This window comes from Varroa jacobsoni, unplaced genomic scaffold, assembly GCF_002532875.2.
Source record: "Varroa jacobsoni isolate VJ856 unplaced genomic scaffold, vjacob_1.0 scaffold_326, whole genome shotgun sequence".
Taxonomy (NCBI): Eukaryota; Metazoa; Arthropoda; class Arachnida; order Mesostigmata; family Varroidae; genus Varroa; species Varroa jacobsoni.
In genome coordinates this window covers 185,860-205,738 of record NW_019213228.1, presented here as the reverse complement: position 1 = coordinate 205,738, position 19,879 = coordinate 185,860, and the positions used below count along the sequence as shown (strand labels likewise).

The 19,879-nt window shown below is 44.0% G+C and overlaps 1 protein-coding gene across 1 annotated transcript in view; it reads left to right on the top strand.

The window, feature by feature from the left end:
- LOC111259381 (uncharacterized) overlaps window positions 1-11,761 on the top strand; it is a 53,509-nt gene extending 41,748 nt beyond the window's left edge. Inside the window, exons 3-4 of the mRNA XM_022831348.2 lie at window positions 6,852-7,134; window positions 8,557-11,761. Of these exons, the coding sequence (XP_022687083.1) occupies window positions 6,852-7,134; window positions 8,557-9,477 (1,204 nt within the window). The 3' untranslated portion in view covers window positions 9,478-11,761. The remainder of the gene's footprint in view (window positions 1-6,851; window positions 7,135-8,556) is intronic.
- Window positions 11,762-19,879: the final 8,118 nt, after the last annotated feature.

Genomic DNA, 19,879 nt, shown 5'->3' with positions numbered 1-19,879 from the left:
CGTTCAAATGCAATCGGTTACTTTTCACTGTGGAAACAATCTTACATATGCTCGACACGGCGATAGCGAGACGGCGAACCCCCGTAAGAGATTTACACCTCTTCACCGTGGGACTCCTTCTACCTCAGTAGTTGACCTCCTATGTGGATGGGCACGAACTCCCAATGATACGAAGCGGCGAAACTATTAGAAACGACAAGGAGCGTTTGGGCATCGTGCAGATGTTGCTTGTAACATACTGTCTCTTGCTGAGCACAAAAACACCATCCAAAAAACAAGCCAACCTCGATTAAGTCAGTTATGAATGGGGCCAATGACAGAGAGGTAATAACAAATTTAAGATAGTAAGTCAGGGCGATATGCTTGCTTGAGTACCTTAATTGAAGGCTCACTTTGCCGCATCAGAACTGTGCTTATCGAAGTGCGAGCTTCTCGAAAACAACAAACCACTCGTAGGCGGTGTCCGATACAGGACTAAACTGGCGCCCTGCGACACAGTGGGCACAGATTTTCTTCTAGCTCGGGTACCCCTAGGATTCGATATCAGTCGAGTGAAAATGCGGCATGTTTTATTGTGAGCCTATGTGTAACAAAGATGTGAGTAGCGAACGTCTTCGACCAAACGTATTGATCAGTTTAGCTTGTCCCACTGACGTCAACGGTGTCAAGAATCGTTGCTTCCGTCAGTTACCACCGAAGTAATCCATAAGCTCCTCGTCGCCAGCCTATCACTTGTGCGATCTTGGCGTATGAGACCGACGGGCGGGACGAATAAATATTATTGACAACCTAGCAGTTTAATCCTACCGCGCGTTATCTGCAACCTTGAAACCCGTTTTTGCTAGTCACACTGACGGATGCCGGTCGCACGATCCGTATAGTTGGCAGCCGAAAATGATCGCTGCGCCAGCTGCAGAGATAGAAACAGCATAAAGCATTTTGATTCGTGTATCCATTTGTCAATGTATTAACGAAGCAGCAGCTCCAGTAGGTAGTGTCAGCGCATGCTTACATTCGACCTCTAGGCTGCTGTCATCTTCGCCCCCATGAAAACGTTGTTCGATGATTAGCTGAATAGGAGATAAGATGTCCTGGTCCCCTTGCCCCCCGCTTTCCTTTCCCTAAATAGATACACACGGTAGCAGTAGACGTTGCGTGATTTCAATGCAACGACCTGTCGAAATTAGCACCAATTAGGTATGCTGGTGTGTAGCTGGATGTAGACATTTCTCTAGCTTTTTCATTCGTTTTTGTGTCGCAAATAGCCTCGGGACGAGGACCATTTCAGCTGGCCCGCTAATTGCAGCATCAAGATTCAGTTTCTCGATATTCACAGGATCTAGTGGCTGGACGTTGTATGGATCAGATCGGTGTCTATGTTGTCCAATAGGTAAATCACTATGAACTACTAACGGGTCGAATGTCCCTGGGCCAGTGCAGAAGAACAAGAAAAGCTCTGATCAGCGAGAGTCAGCTGCAACTATTTTCGACCGTCTAACATAGCCAAGCGGAGCTGACCCGTCGCGCGTTGGTCATTCTGACTGGCCGTATGAGTGACATTGACAAGATGACGTCTTGAGAGTGGATGAATACCTGCCTGTTTGAGTGCCATTCAATCCATTGCTGCCGCTAGCCAATCAGTATACGTGGACTTCTGGACATTTCAGCCTTCTGAATCGCAGTTTGAACTTTTTTGACGTCAATATGACCAAGGCCTGAACTTCAGCTTCTGGAGTCAGCATTTCTACCCAGACATACATACGCAAAAAGCCTGAGAAAATTCCAATGTCGATCCGTCCATCGGCCTGTAGTCCGATCAAAAACTTCAAGTAGCTGAGGATATTGTATTGTATACATTATAGGTAACAAAAAAACGTCTAACGGTCGTGTTGGCATCAAATTGGTTTAAACTCCCATTTTTCGCGCAAAATCGACCTTGAACGTACGATATTTACATTCGTTTGTTACGGTTATAAAAACAGTCTATCAGTACCATTGTCGTTGATTTTGATTCATGTATAAATTTGCATACCACAAACAATGCACAGTTATCAATCAGATAGAGCTCGTCAAGACCCTCTATCTAAATGAACGAATCCTAACAGAAATCGATCTAAACGAGGCTTCCCGTGCCATCTATGCTCCACCGGCGCAATGTTGCTTTTGTTACAAACCCATCTTTTTTGTTCTGTATATGTTTATGATATTGCTTTTCCGATTGGGCCTTTATTGTTGTTATCTTGTTCCTGGGATGTCTATGAATGTCTTAAGGCGCCTAAATGCTTATCGCTTCTTCTGGATCGCGTTTGTTGAATAAGATACAGTGCCGGCTACATATGTATAAAACAGGATGAAGACGAAGCCCGTTCGAACTTGCCTTAAGTGAGGATACGCAGTATCTGACAGGTAGTGTCACAGAAGCACGGAGCAAACGACTGAACGACAGAGGAAGTCAGGGCGAAATGCGGAGAAAGATGTCTGAATGGATGGCATCAGGATGAACCAATGTTTCTTAGCTAATTTTATTATACAGGTACGTCAGCGCATGGAATGTCTAGACAATCTAACAAATGTACTATATCCTATATCTCAGGGAATATTGGGATCCCCAATCGAATCAACGATCGAGTTACTCGATTTTATTTTGTTGACATTTTAATTTTTAAGGTCAGTAAGGTACTCACATGGGAATGATGTGAGGAGGACAAAACTTTATGGTCCTTTAGTTACGAAAAATGCTATAAATTATTGCTGGAATCAGAGTGTTTTCAGACAGACCTATTGTACGTTACTTCACATGAGCCTATTTGGTATTGTTTCCTACTCAGTTATTTTATGCCGACTACGTAAATCCCTGTACATGAAAAATGCACAGTTTTAAAAGCGCACACGTCAGGCACCAATTGCTGTGCTATCCGATGATTAGCAAAACCGTTGCTTGAATACTTGAGGCAACAGTACGTTCGTCGGTCTTCAGATAACGTTCACTATCCTGAGTCGGTTGTTATCATGTGAATGATTCCTGATCTGATTTACGCGCTAGCTTGCTTGCCTCCCCTTCCCCTCTCGCCCGCTTCCCCTGGTTTGATCTGATCTGTGTGAGCCTGGTTGCGACTCCCAAACGTGACACTACCATATTCAGTCGGCTTTCGTGTCCTCCGGTTCATTCCCTGCGAAAGGACAATGACAGAGACCCTCGGTCACCCGAACGCCAGACGTGGATCATTCAGGCAGTGATTGACCGTTCAACGAGCGTAGAAATGTCTCGAAGAGAAACGGAATTTCCTCTCACGCGATAACCTCTTTACAATGTTGCTCGAGAGCCTTGTGAAACTTCAAATTAACGCCTGTTGGGGAAAGACAAAAGAACAAAAGCGAAAAATTAAATCACGACAAAGTCCTTCTGCCGGCCGTACAGGCCGTTTGGTTCGGGGAAGCGCTCGTGCATATACTGTCAATTACCGAAAAAGTAGATGTAAAATTTGTCCTGCCTCACCAGCGTCCAGACAATTGAGCGTGGTACACACTGGTAAACTAGAGAGATTCGTTATTAACAGAACAGCAGCAACGATTACCAGTGTTTGTGGCCTGGCCGTTCTCCATTGGCTTGTTGGTTCTCCATTGGTGTTCTCAATCTGCCTAACTTTGATAGAATCCTCTGTTGATTGTTGACAAATCTGTTCATTTTATTTATATTTATTGCGACCAATACATACATGTATTAGTACAGTAACACGTCCAATGCTGCTGAGTCTCAAGCAGAAGTCGTCGGCATACGGCGGAAGAGGGCGGCAGCAGCAGGATTGTCATTTCGGCAGATTATGTCATAGCAAAAATTGTCGAGGATCAATAGGGACACCTGATTAGCTAGCCAATTGGTATATAATTCATAGAATTTTCTATGTGAAATGAACTCGACACTGGATTCGTTCTTTTCATAGTCTGTGAATTAAACAAAAAGGACAGAAACAGGCCAGTGATTGCCGTTCACTTGTATCCGCATGCTAAACGCATAGCGTAAAGTGCTGCACAATGAGTGACGTCCGAAACATTTTGACGTTATTGAGTCTCTTCCTCTGTTTCAGCCTTGTCATTAATCTTTTTCAGTGGCATATTTCATGCTCGATTGAAAATAGGTAAGTGGGTGTATCTACGCACAACGTTGACACTTCTTCTTGTTGTAGGGGTCCATTTTCTCCGCTGAGTTCAGGTCGACCTTCCTTAGGCTGACACCCCACGCACCCGGTGTTCCCTAAATCTTTCTTTGCCCTCTTCATCCTGAAGCCTACTCATATAAATAAAGGAAGGTAAACATCTCGCTAAGATGCTATTCGGTATAATTCAACTTAACTTAGAAGCAATGACAACACATTTAGCGACAACGCCCATGTGTTGTCATTGTCGGCGCTGTCATCGTTGTTGTTGTTGTTGTTAACGTTGTTGTCATCGTTGTCGTCGTACGCTCGGTCATGTTGGAGATGTTTAACGTCTCGTGTCGTTCATCTGTCCGTCCGACTGCCACCCGCCGCTGAGGCAGCCCATTTGTCGTACGATTTCTCGTTTTGTCCCATATCCTTCTCGTTTAGTACTATTCTTGTCGCTGTTGCTGTCTTTTTTGTAGCTGGTTACTCCTTATGTTGCCTGACCGCTGCTATGACTGTTATGGCCGCCGTTGTTGGTGTCGTCGTTGAGCCATTGCTCGGTTCGCTCCTGTTTATTGCGCGAGTTCCTTCGGTCGCTGCTGCTGCCGCACCGCGGGACGTCGACAGGCTGAAAATGCCAGGAGTCAAATGCCGATTTGAAAGCAACCGCGCACGAATGTGATGGCCAAACGCCGAAATGTGCGCGCGATGTCTTCGGTTGCTTCGAAACGTATGGATGTACATATACATGTGCGTACACACACACCAACACTCGTAGAAAACTATGCGCGGTCGATTTATCCGTCCGTCCGTCCGTCCGTCCGTCCGTCCGTCCGTCCGTCCATCCGTCCGTCTGTCTGTCTATCGCAGGGGAATTTCAGTTCAGGCTACCTGTAGTCGCCACATATGTATACGTCGATACCCATGAGCGAGCAAAGTGTCCGCGAGAGAGCGGCGGCAACCGCTGGTCCTTTCGGCGCTGGCCACCGAGGTTCGAGTGTTTGCTACTCGTAGTAGTAGAGACTATATATAAAATATAAATTTACAGATTTGCTGCTTTGTCAGTACTACTACCACTACTCGTCTACTGCTGCCACCGCTGCTACTTCTCTCTGGTGGTAGTGCCTGCTGCTCTCATATCCGAGTGTCTACGATGCCGTCAGTTTGTCGACGGCCATGGCATCTGCGACAGTGCGCAGCATCTAGATGAGTGCGCGGGAGAGTTAACAGATAGGCTCCAAGCTGTGAGAGTGACACTTATCGAATCAACAACAACAGCAGCAGCAGCAGCAAACGAAAAAAGAAAGACGTAAGTGGCGGTTAACATTTTATTGCCAACTAAGGACCAACAATAACGCGGCGTTACTTGCAGCGGCAGTAGCGACAACTAGCGGACAACAAACCATCGCAACAGAGCGAGCAGAAGCAGCATTTGTCGGCGGAGGCGGCAGCCGAGACGACGCTGACTCACAGCAACGTTAGCAATGGAGGTGCCAGTGGGGACCAATGTGACTTTTTGCTTTTGAGAAAGAACTCAGAAGGTGGCTTAGAGGCTTGATAATAATACGCTTGGCCCTATTAAGACCTGGCCGCAACATCGGCATGAGTGGCAGGGGCAACAGCTACTTGGTAACGGTAGCAGCGGTGCCCCTACGACACCGACTCCCCAAACATGCACTACCGCTTCTGTCAGAGCAGAGGGCAGCAACAGCCGAAGTTCTTCCACGATCCGACGACTAATCGCGAGTACAATCAGCGGTTACATCCTTACTCAGAGGCACAACAGCAACACAATAACGCCTTTATGGTTTCTCAAACGCCCTACTGACTAAATGGGTCTATCACTGGCGATACAACCAGGACAATCATAATAACAAGTCGTACGTATAGCTACAGTAAGAGGAGAAAAAAACATTCTACTTAATAAGATCTAGAAGTACACATATAGACATATATAGAAGCGGTCGCTCAAGAAGGTAGAACTCACGACCAGGCGATGACTATAAAAGAACAAATCAGTATAGCTAGAGCTCACCAGGCGACAGAGTGATCAAAACGAAGCGATGAGTAAAATAACTTCTCGGGGCGAGCAACTGGATATGCGAAAAGACGACACTCTACGAGCTGTTAAATGTAGTCGGCAGCGTGAGGACACAGGACAAGGGCAAGCGCGGCTGAGGATGCAAGAAACGTACAGGGTTTAAGAAGTAAGCAGGCCAGCTGTTAGTGCTATCGACACGAAGCATAGAACCGCTTCTCTCGTGTTGTGTTTATATTTTATCGTATTTAGCTGTATCTTGCCGCTGTATAACAGTGGACTTAGCTTGGTGGCCAATGGCAGTCTGAATTGGCAATTTAACAAATTAGCGGAAGGTTGCCAATTGGCAAAGACGTCGTTTGTTATCGAAAATGAGGAGCAGGGTAATCATTAGCTGAGCAAAGCTCACTTGTATTACCTGATCGGTAGCTAGCATCACCATAACAAGCTTATTGATGTACTTAAACTTCTTTCTTAACCTGTCGCGTCGAATTCGGACACAGTCATTCCTGATAGCTTGCTCTTTTAGTAAAATCGATCCGGGTCTCGATCTGGAGAAATTCGTATATTTCAATTATCCTGCTAGACAGATCATTAGTTTATATAACAACTATAATAATTTGTGAGTACTGATTGCTTTCATTCACGCGGCTTGCGCGTTTCGGTTCTAGGAGAATGTTCCCAACAGTCCGTGTGTCGTTCAGCGGCTTGCCGGCGGTCTCAACGGAGCATCGGTTCCACGTGCTACTAGATATAGTTCCGTGCGACAACAAGCGTTACCGGTACGCGTACCATCGTTCGTGCTGGCTGGTTGCGGGCAAAGCTGATCCACCTTCGCCGAACCGTCTTTATCAGCATCCCGACTCCCCATACGCTGCCGATCAACTACGAAAGCAGGTCGTCTCCTTCGAAAAGGTCAAACTTACCAACAACGAATTGGACAAACACGGACATGTAAGTACTGTCTACGCACCGAGCGGCTGCTAGTAATAGACAATGTTATTCGATCGCTTTGTCGAGGCATAGCGTTGCACGTCTGCTATTAATTCACTAACGACGTTTTAAGAAAAGGTTAGATAAAACATGTTGACTTTGTTTGGCATGTGCATTGAATTGACGCATGCCTTCCATACTTAAACTATTGTAAACGCTTATATTGTTCCTATCAATTTCTGCGTTCTGCAGACCAGCCTGATCGACCCGGGGAACGTTTATCAGTTAAAAAGGTATCCATTTGTTAGTTTTCATTGCCAATTGGCGTTGCGCTCGCGTTCGTTTCGGCACCTTATCCACAAGTAGTATTGAATGCTGTATATCTCTGTGTGTGCCATGTGCTTACATCTCCCATTTTTCTACCCTGCCATCAACATCTCTTCATTACACACGCATACAATAGAGTCGACGATCGACACGGCTTCTGTTTGACACGGGTCACACTGTGCGTTGAGTTCACCTTATAGCGTATGATCTACTGCCGTAGCAGGCCAGATTCGACTAAATGTTCGATTCGGCTGACTACTATTAGTAGACAAGGATTTCATGAGTGGCGACGGTCACTTGCCGTCTTCGCTAGGCGTGGCCTTAGACCTTTCGGAACAAACGTCACTGATACCCATCCAGTCATTATTGTGTGTGTGTGTATGTTTGTGTATATGTCATTGCCAGTTCCAGTACCCCCACACGCTGGAGTAGGCTACACGTGAGACCACACCGATCTACTTGGCGCTCATAAATCCTGACGCGTTCGTTTTACTGGTACGACCGCCACTATCTGTCGATATATCGAGCGACGACAATATGTTTCGCGTCGGCCTCGCGGCCCTGCGGTGGCAATCGAAGAATAGCGAGGAGCCATATAACAACGTACGGCAAAATAGCCAGTTGTAGACACTCTAGGGAAGTGACTGCGGCTTCAACTGCGGGCGAACAAACGGTTTCCTATCGTGTTGGGTTAACTCGAAGGCCAAGCAGCGGTCGCGGCGACGATTGTTGCGCCGGGGAGTTGACCTGTCGATGTCTCTCACATTGAACGTCCAACGAATTAGCTTACACGCTTAGGCGGATATGCGGGGACGCCGCTCTGAGCACATCGGTAGCATAGATACACATACACTCACACATTAAAGACTTCTTTTTACTTCGCACCTCGCCCCCATCTTTGTCGCCACAGCCGAATATCACACACCAATGTGTGCTAGGGTAGTAAATTTTTCGGCGTGTCAAATGTCGAGAACTCACTCCGCTGTGTTATATGTGTACTATGAGTTTGAGCACGTACCTGTGAGAAAATAAAAGGGTATGATATGTTCACTGGGCACGCGATCTAACTGCATTTGTTTTTCTGTTGCTCATACCATGCTTCTCTTTCAACAATAGATCGTGCTCAACTCGATGCACAAGTATCAGCCGCGTATCCACCTCGTTCGTAGACGCGCGTCGGCATCCAACGCTCCAATCGGTAATGTAGCTGATGAAGAGTGCGCAACCTTCGTCTTTTCCGAAACAACGTTCACGGCTGTAACCGCTTACCAGAACCAGCTTATCACTAAGCTCAAGATTGACTCGAATCCTTTTGCCAAAGGATTTCGCGACTCGACTCGTTTAACGGATTTCGATACGGACCCTATTGGAAACCCTCTTCTCGGTGACAATCCATTCAGCCGGCTTATGGCTGACCCTGCGGCCTTAGCAGCCCTCCCTCAAGAGCTCCTGTCGCAGGCCGACCCTGCCGCCTATCTTCAGCAGATGGCAACATATGCTCAACAGATGGCACTATTCGGACCGCAAGCAACGCTGGCAGCTGGCATAGGTGGCCTGTCCGGAATGACCGGAATGCCGGTTATGGGTGCAGCTGCCTCCGCAGCTGCAGCTGCCGCCGCCGCCGCCGCCACCGCCACCGCCGCTGTTGCTAATCCCGAGATGGCGGCCGCCCAACAACATCAGATCTACGCCCTAAGGATGGCCGCCCTCCTACAAGCAACCGCAAACCAACAACAACAACAACAACAACAGCAGCAGCAACAGACGCGTGAAAGTCCACCGTTCACAACTGGCGATCCGAGGTTCGCTTCGTACCAGGTACATTCGCGCCATCAGTTGCCTGCAGCAGGCGCCAGACCTCAACCTGTTGGCTCATTAGTTGCTGCTGCGGCAACTGTACAAAACGTTCATAGTGGTGGAAGCGCCGCTTTGGTTGCCCAGAATGGCGTCTCCCACCCGGGACGCGTCAATCGCTCCGCAAGCCCCCCCATCGACGTATGCTCCTCTCCTCCGGAATCGCCTGCTCCTAGCAAATGAGCCTCAGACAGCTAGTGACGACGTAGTTGAAAAAACATTGTTGGAGACGTGCGTGCACCGACCATTAGTCAAAAGAACATATATAATGTGAGCAACCTAAAAGCTGACGTTTCATGGTTACCGTGCCGTATTCGCAAATAGTCTATGAGAAACGATTCATTACAATGTTAACCAGGGGCAACGGCGTCCGATATATAGCGTAAAATCAGCCTCGAATTTTCAAAGTTACCCGAATATTTCTGAAAAAAAGTATATTGAGAAGAGCTTCGGTTAAAATTTATTGCACTTTGCCCATTTCTGCAAGACGCAGACACAAAAAACGATAAAAATTATGAATCAGTGGAGTCGCATAAATTATAGTATCTTTAATTTGAAGCATCAGGACCATCCATGATTGACGATAGAGGTGGACGTAAAACTAGGAACATTTACTTTTAGGGTGCTCTTTTCTTTGCTACTTCTTACTAACTAATGGTAATTAATATAGACAAGTACTAGTTGCAGACAAGAAAACAGAAACACATCGGCTCTGCTCTACAACTCTATAGAAGCAGATCGGTAATTTTTAGTATGAATGAACGCTTTAGACGATGTTGTATATAATAGTACTCCTGACATAATTATAATAGAAATTACATTCATACCTAGGAACCATATATACATATATGTGTGTGTGTATATATATATATATATATATATATATATATATATATATATATATAACACGAAAAACTATTGTTGTATGCGTGAATGTTAGCTAGAGATGCAGGTGACAAATCTGAGTGATGGATAGAGAAAAAAAACCCAAAATTTGGGGTCCTATTTTTAGGGTCGTACTCCGAAATGAGCTAAAGCACAACAAAATGTGTGCAATTGTGCATCAAGTTCGTTCGGATTAATTAGCCTTATCTGCACACACACTGTATTCTAGCCATGTGTATAACCATATTTCTTGGTATCTATATATATCGCAGCATTATAACAGGCACTCGGATCTACTTTGCCTCTTTGTCGAAATGATTCTACTATATATAATACAAACCTGTCCTAACCTAAAGTGGTCATCGTAAATTTCACAGTAAATTGAGACTAAAGGCATTGTGCTGCTATACTATGTTTAGGTTCGATCTCATTGTCAAAACCGCTTCTCTGTTTCCTTCGTATTCTGCATATAGTAGACGGAAGACAGAAACGAGTTTTGCTACATTTGACGTCGCTGAAACATTTCGGAGGCCCGGAACGGGGTGCGCGCATCTTCATCTTATCGTAGCTTTGAATGAGTCTGGAGTTTCTTTTCTTTTACTACGTTTGGCTACTCCAGGAATGAAAGAGCAGTACGCTCGGGCATAGTATACATACACGCTAAACGTTAAACGTGCTATTTGTCTCTCTTGGTAGAATTCGCGAAGGCATTCAACTAACTTCTACGAAGGACGACGTAGCTATAACTGTGCCGTTCTTCATTGAGACTACCGTTCATATTGATCGCAAACAAGTCGAAACAGCGAGTCACTCCTGTGGCCGCCGCTGTCGGTGGCTACGACGACGACGCAAACAGATATCCGTGTCGTACAAACAAAGAAACCCACTTGTTCTTTTCGGCAGCCAGAACCCGGTTTAGGCAACACGAGATGCCGGCTACGGCACCTTAGGCCGCCGCATCTGACCTTTCTCCGTTCGTCTTCCTAACCCTCAACTTAAACAAAAGCTCGGATGATATATAATGTATTATAATCTGGCTACAAACAGACGCATACATGCATATATACATTTAGTATAGAATATTAACTTATTCGAATGGTTGCGGAGAGCTTTCGGAATGTCTTTTTTTGACGTTATTTGCTTTGTCCACTGCCTTGACACTGGGAGTACTTGCCAAGGCCAGTATCTGTTTTTTGACTGTCCTGGGTGGAGTTCGGCTGTATGATGAACGAATGAAATTGTCAACTCCATTACGATGCAATCTAGATTTTTTGCATTTGTTGAAAAATGGATATGGAAAAAAAGTATGAAACGCTCACCGCTACTGTGACCTCATCCTCCTTCAACTACCATGTACATATCATGTATATAGTTTCTACAAGTGATGAGTCGAATCATATTTATCATAACTAGAAGGAGGAAAATCATACGGACCTGGCAAAATCGAAATCTATACGAAAAAAGGAAAGCAGGAACTAAAGCGTATGGCGACGATCTATTGTACTACGTGGACAAAATACAGAGCAGAGCTATAAAGCCAAATAGTAAATAAAGTTCGAAAAATTTAAAACAACTAAGGAAACTGGTGCGTACTTGATTTTTCATTGTGTTGATCCCTTGAAAATCAACAAACTAAGTAAAAATCAAGATTTATAAGTATTTAGACTGTTTCAACAACCGAGGTCACATGTTAGCTGGCCTCATTCGATGATGTGGAAAAAAAAATCGGTTCTTTATTTTTCCGCAGCAACTTTCGCTCATTATCGGTGTGTGTCGTTCGACTAGAGGCGTTGTCAACTCGTTGATGAGCATTGGACCATCGTAGAGTAGCGTCTCGATGACTCTACTTATCTGCAGTACAGGTAATTAACAACGTAATTGAGTTTTCGTTCTATTCGTCCGTGCGCGGAGCTCCTCTGTCTTTTGTTAATGTTCGTTACTCCTATAGTTTCTTGTTCCATTCTCACTCAATGCGTTGGGTCCTTAGCCTTTGTAACAAGACTGGCCAGCACCTGCTCTTGCAGTGATAGATTATGGCTACACAGGACATGGGGCGGAAACAAGGACCTTCGTCTAAAAACAGAAGCTATCAACACAGCCGTAGCATCCGTCGAAGTTTCGTGGCAGGCGTACTCGTCCACGCACTTTGCTAATTTAATCTGCTTTTAACGAACAATTCGTATCGCAGCGAGCAAAACCGTATAAACATGAAAAAAGGGCCAGTCTAACTAAAACAAGTGCGTTCAGGCGTCCGTGTAAGAACATAAGCGAAGACTTAAATTTAAGTGAGGCTTCTTGCGAGTCTAATAGCGACACTTAAATTACCTACCGGCGATGTCAAAGAACTGTGCTTCATTTCCATCCACCTACAATGCTCTCAGCTGGCTGAGTCATTAATTTAGTTATTTACGTGTCTATATATATATATATATATATATATAGACAAATTGGATAAAGGGGTCTTCAGAACTATCTTCAGTGGTCATCACATCTGCATCAAGTTCAAAGACACTGTGATGGAAGTAATAAAAATTAAGCTAACACGTATGGCTACATATAGTCCCCGTGCCCTGTCGTTTTGTTAGAGTACATTACTTATTGCTAACGTTAATCATAGTAGTTTGACGTATAGTTTTCATGAAGCTTCGCAGACTTCCAGAAGTCATGTACGACTCCCTATATATTCTGCGAAAAAAAAGCAGCAGATTTAAAACTATCTAGTAATAGTATAGTATCTTCACAGAATAAGGTATTGTGAATTCGTAGCAAAATGCGAAGGTAATGAACAGTAACATCCGACTCACACTACTGACTATGTGTACCGTGCTCATTTATATAGCACGCGTCCCCTACTTTTCGCTCTCTGTATGAAGATGATGAGTTAGTTTCTTTAATCATTGACCGTTTTTTGGTTGCTATGGCACAGTTAATAATCAATGATTTCAGTTATTGGGTAGCAACAACCGTTGGCTTATATAGGTCTCATAGGGTACGAGCAACGATGTTCACGTTCATGCAACGACGTCAACGTTTAATCAGTGGCTGTTAGCCACAGCAATCATACGGCGTGTGGCACGACGATCACTCCAGGCCGAATGTTGTGCTTGGAATCAGGCCACCAAGGAATACAGCTTACGAACGAACATCAGCGGCAGCAGCGATCAAGGACAATACCTCGACCGCCATGTAGCATCCGGCCTCGATGCAGCCTGACCTAGGACCTGTAGGGTGAAGCGGAAGCTTAGGCGAAAATAAAAATGTTACTTATTTCTTTAGGCGTCACAGTGGACATCAGGGTTGCACGGAGTTGAGAAGGAGGCGGTACTGCCTAGTGAAATTCGGTAATGTTGTTGTACACCAATTTGATGCAAATCTATGATTGTAGCTAAGAAATAGAAAAGACATCATTTGACCCCGTATTTGGAGATACTCAGGGATATTTGATTTCATTGTCATGATGGAAAAACGAGGTCGAAAAAAGGCCAACAGTAAAGGCACTTTTCGCCGGCACTTGGTCATCATCGGTGATTCTAAAACTTTTGCTGCCTTCATTTGAGGACCAGGTGGGACAGGATTATATACCTGGAGAGAAAAGCCAACAGCGCTAATGGCTCTGCTGCAAAAATGTCACGAGCAGCATCCTATGACGTGCGTCAAAATTAGGTATTTCGTAGAAACCCAGCGGGCGCGATGGGGTTCTATTACTACAGTGCGTGAACACTATTAATAAACTGTCCCAAATTAAAAAGAACATAATTTACGCTCATTATAAATGGAAATCTATTCTCTTTCGGAGAGAAAGATAAACGAAGCATTGCGTTATTTGTCGTTCCTATTAATGTGATACGCTGTACTTTGCCAAACTCAAATATACTATCGTAGATATATATGAATGGGTTGTATTGGGATTAACTTCTGAAGTTCTAATGACATAGAAAGGAGAAAATTATTATATCTACTTAGGACGTAATACAAGTAATTCTCATCTGTATGTTAGGATGCTTGAATCGATTGAAATGATGCGAAGTTCAAAACGTTACTTAATTCTTACTAATCAATATATAGGCAAGAAGCATATGAGCCACAAAAGAGACGGTAACGCCTACTGAGACTGCGCAAGGCTTAAGCACACAGATCCCCTTTTATCCAGCCCTAGGGAATAACAGTGGTGGTGGCAGTTTGTGTATTCATTACGACAGATCAAAACGTAACTAATAAAGTAAACACAATTACAGGTTAGATGCGCTATAAGTGATCTGGGTAAACCTGCACAGTATGCGGTTGCGTTTCCTTGAAAAAGAACTTCAAGGATTTCACGACTCCTTAGGACGAGTCAGCACTACTTATCTTTGAACAATTAGTGCTCATAATTTATTAAGCTCAAGCCAGTTTCCGAACCGAATAATGAACCGTTTTATTCATCTTTTTTTTACGACGATTGCGTGACTAATCATTTCATCATTCTTTCATTGAGTTCATACGGGCCCTTCTGTAACAAGCATCAACGGAACGAAACTGTTATATGTTGAGAACCGTAAAAGACAGCCTATTAGTGCCGTTGACGATAGCCAAATTCGCCGCCTCTGCTACGGGCCGAAAAAGGTGACATCGCTTTTGCTTGATAAACTTCATATCGACCAGCTGTCCTCCTTCTGTAGATCAACAGAAACGGGCGTCAATTTTTATATTTTTTCAGTTCGACACCATTACAGACCCGATCCGACGCCAGACGAAGACAACTCCCTCATCGCCTCAATGTGTGGCATTATGTCATGTACAGAATTGTAGATCTACCTATATAGGTATGTATGCCTTTGTGTCACTATGCACGCGTCGATGTGTCAAGCTGTATGTGCTTCAATCTGTTGTTGATGTTGTCTCTACTGGCTGCCGCCGCTCCTGGCATTATTGCCGTTGCTATTCAAGTGTCTTGTACCTTCGTTGAGTCTTCAATAATAATCCTTAGGCATAACAGCACACAAGTAGCCGACAAAAGTTCCTTCCCTGAAATTTCACGTTACCGACAACCACGCTACAGGCTCAACGACTGACGATTCGCCGACATCCAGCTCACCTCGCCTAACCTTGCTCGTTGAAGTTGATGTTGAGGGGCTTCACTGACGTTGGGGGCAGCAGCGCCTGTTGAGAGCAAACAATGTACGTTTGAAGTTTTCCGACTACAATTTAACCAATAAAAGCTGACACGTCTCTGCGGTGGACGATGACTGCAAAACGAGAGGGATCATTTCTTCGTCGGGGTGGAGTAGTTTTTTGAGCGTTAGTTACATTGGAAGTGACACCTTGAGCCGTGTTCGTTCGCTTCGAGGATGTAGCCATGCAACAAAAATCTTGACAACATCCGACAACAACGAGATTAAGGATAAAGGAGGTCGTTTGAGTGTTACTGACAAGGATGCCTGCCGCCTGAGCGTGAGCTGTCCACGGTTTGTCAACCGCAGTGTGAATAAAAAATTAGAAGCAAAGGCCGCGTTCAAACCTGTTCGTCGAGTTGGTAATATATATGACAGAAAACAGCGCTAGCTGACTGAGGCAGAAATCTCTCATGGATGGAAGAAATCTCTCAAAACGATGTAAAACCGTTTAATTTCGACATTTATCTCTGAAAATTTGTAACGTTGGGCCCGACAATTACAAGAGTCATGAACGGCATCATTTAATTATGTCAAGAGCGACTAACTTAAGGTTTCTAGAAATGTCTACAAGAAGGTTGACAGGCTATACGAAAAATTTCAGTGACGTCGTTCAGGTTCAGTGAGATTCGAAAACGGACGCAACGATTGTTCCATTTATTTATTATTTGAAGAGCTCGATCCGATCTTAGAACTACGCACCTTTTGATACACTGAACTATCTTCTCGTAACTGCCAATGATATCCCTATAGTATTTGTCCCATAAGCTTTAAACATCATCTATGAGTTAGCCACTCAGGAAGGTCTTCAACGCAGGAGAGCGCACGCCATATATTGTACAGAGTGTGCATCTCTGTGTGTGCGTATTGACGGACATCAAATCATTTAATGAAAATAAATCTTCTTTGGCTATGGCGACAAGCTGCGTTTTTTTTTCCCACTGGTATAGGATACACACATTTGCAATTTCTCACGTTTTCTACGCCGTTACGCTCTTTCCCTTACCTATCCATATCTATGTACTACCACTATTTTGTCCTTAGTTTTTTTCTCGTACTTCCTCGATTAGTTGGCCCTCTCTTTCTTCCTTCCGCTCTGCAGAAAGGACGCGTAGATTGTACGCAGGAGACAGACATCAGCGCTCTCGCATTCGTCCGGCCATAACATTATCATTATTCCGTGTGGTCGCTGAACCTCGGAAGCGTTTATTACTCGACTGCCGATCGATATCTTTATTGGTTTTTGCTATCAAGACACGAAACAAAAACAGAAAAAGGCGAGAAAATATACAGTAAGAAAACAAAAGTTATTGGGTGGTTTTCGGGATATAATTGCAACGAAATTTCGCACGTCCATCAAGGATCATCAAAAGCAACTGCCTCCCGATCAATTGGTCATTTTCAAACGATGGATTCCTTTTGGCTGAAAGGGAACCCCGCCAGCAACGTTCATGTCGTCAACAAGAATAATCATTTCGGATTGTCTTGCACTCAGGTCTTCATCTCTCTATCACTTAGCGTCGCTGCTGCTTAAGGCCGAAGTTACTGCAGGATAGGCCGTGTCACTCCATCTGGCTGAAAACGACGTTAGGTACGGCAGCGTACAAATACGATTCGTGACGGCAGCAGGTCATTTTAGCGATGAATCTTCATTTGACACTTATTATGAGCGGCCTTCGGCAAACTGTTTGAACTGAACGCCATGTTTATAGCAGAGATGTGCACATAAAAAAAGGCCTATATTCTCGGACGTCTAACTACTGCTGTTGTTAACTGCTACCCTGCGGTTGGTCAGAGACATTGTTGCTGTTGCAAACTTTTCGGCTAAAGTTATTTTCAAGAATATCCAGCCACAAACAAAAAGGCAGTCTACGTTTATCTCGGCCACGACCGATTTCTATTGGATGATATACAGCTAGGCCTTTGGAAGATAGTTAATGCTACGTCTTTAGTAATTAATCTCTCTCTCCCACTCTCCTCACCAACCTATCCATATACCTGGCCCCTTTTTATAGATATATATGCACAGATATTTCTGTTCGTGATACATGTACGACTATTGCCTTCCGCATCCACTCACACGCATTCACCCATGAATACCTACATGCGCATGCGATATAGCTTATTATACATGCTGCGGCCTGTGCAATAATATTTTCGGTGCTATCGTACGGCACAATAGTTAATAATCTTTTATAGATATACAAGTACGTATATGCACATAAAGTCATTTTGCTACTGCTGGTGACTATGTCGAAATTTTCGAAGAAAAGCATCAACGGGCAGTGCAGTAAATTCATGGCTTTACCAATAATTGATAGGCTACGGTTAGATAGATATTAGCAGGATGGTGTGATATGGTGCATACGACACCACGACGAGTTGGACAAAGTATCCAAATCTATGCTTACTTCCCCTAATAAAATACAGGCGCTCATGCAACTCGGATAGACCGGACGATTATTCGACGCGTTCCCTACTATCCTCGTGTCAGATGTGTGTCGTTCAAAGCAATGCCCTAGCTTTTTTTTTTTTTCGTATGCTTCACGGCGACGCTGGCAGAATTATAGTTTTTTTTTTAATCTAATAATTATAGTTTTTTTTGTCTTTTAATATTTTCATACAGACACATGCACTACACTCGTGTGAGCTACAGCCGTGGTGTCCAGAGACGTTGTATTTATTTTCTTTGCTAAAATTAGCGTAATTAACTCTAATAATTGACATTGCGCTCCGAGATAATCGTAATTTAGACAGTGACCCATTTCTGTTTTTCTAAAAAAAAAAAAGTCCTGTCTTCTAATCGACATGTATCCAGTGCCCTATCTTGGATGAAACTTTCTAGGTTTGTTGAGAGCGCAGAGTTCTCGAGCGTTGCGAAGTGACATTATAGACGCGTCAGAGTAATCGTCGTACGAGGATCGATAATGAAACATTAGGTGCAATGGAGAATAAAAACAGATCGTTTAGCAAAACGCGGTGATACCAACAACAACATCCTCTTACCAAGCTTGATCAGAAGTTGGCTAAAGTAAGTGAATTAAAGCCACAAATCAGATAGATCAGAGTACGGAGGCCATGATTCCTTTGAGGTTGCGTCATCGTATTGGCAGTTAAAAAAAACTGGGTACTACCGGTGACGCGGAAAGCGACACCGTAGCCCCTCGTCCTTCGCTCTTTTACTTTTTTTTTTTTTTTTTTTTTTTTTTGTAATCTTTACGCAGTCGCGAGATAGGACGTGAGGCTACTAATGTGTATGCATGCGCATCGTTTCAGAGATTAAATCTTGGATAGTAGTTGAGGCAACATTAACAACAACAATTGTTTTTTTAACAGTAGCGAACGTTGTAAAGCAGCACAAAACGACATACGGCGATGCTATCTTTAGCGACATTATCGAATTTCGTGATCGGTAGGGCGGGAGCGAATTTGTACGCGAAGCTTGTTGCGACATGAGAATAGGCTCAGCCTGCTACAGCCGACGGAAGGCCGGATGAAAAGGAACAAGGTCCGCCAGCTGACGCCCACCGTTGACGACAAATTGGCACGACATACCTTGTCCGTATCACGGATTCTCAATGCTTTCATGATACTGTCTTTTATTTTTGCGCTACGATGACAATTATCTCTACGAGCAGTATTATCACATATACATAGGGCCATACGGAACACGCCAACGCATCGCTGTCACGGCTCATATAGTATCTATCGCTTTGTCAGTTCACTCGAAGGACTAGGTTGTGCTGTTGGAAAGTCAAAAGAATCTACCTAGATAGCAGTAGATGAAAAAAAATCGTTAAAACCAATATTCTCACGAGCAAGTGAGAAATTGATTCGATAATTGGGGTTGCTGGATACAACATTAGAGAAATAGACGAATTATGTCAAAGGCTGTGACGGGTTAGCAAAGGCAAACACCTAAATATGCTGGATGAAGTCCTAAGCTTTATTGAAACTCGTCGCACCTTCTTACTGTCACAAGCTTTAACCGAATTATACGATGAGGTAATGCTTTTTGGTTATCGAAGCTGGGTACAACGGCCGGGGTAGCAGAGATGTCTCTGACAAGTGGGTTGTCCATTTGGTTACGGGGTTTAACACCCCAGGAAGGAATATAACTAATATGTCCTAATTCAGGCTTAAATACGTTTTGACAAAAAAGAACAGTCAGGAATCTAATTCGCAGGCACATCATTTACGACAACGGAAACTGATACATATGTTAAAAATCTCCACAAATGATTCACAGGATGAATCAGCAATCACTAAGGACACCTAAAACACTTCGTTGATAAGTACCAACATATTTCATTTTCGTAGCTATTAGCCTACTTGTCAACAGCGCGCAAAGAAACACCTTTGGAGAACTTAATCCTATTCAGGGTAATTGTAGGTAATATATCGCAACATCGACAGGATACCACAATGTCTTGAGTTATTATTGTTTCGCCAGGGGAGTGTGTGTCATGATGCTGCTCCTACATTTGAGATTCTGCTATATTTTAGTTTCGTATCAATAACCGTTCTGTACCCGTTTGACCAACGGCCTT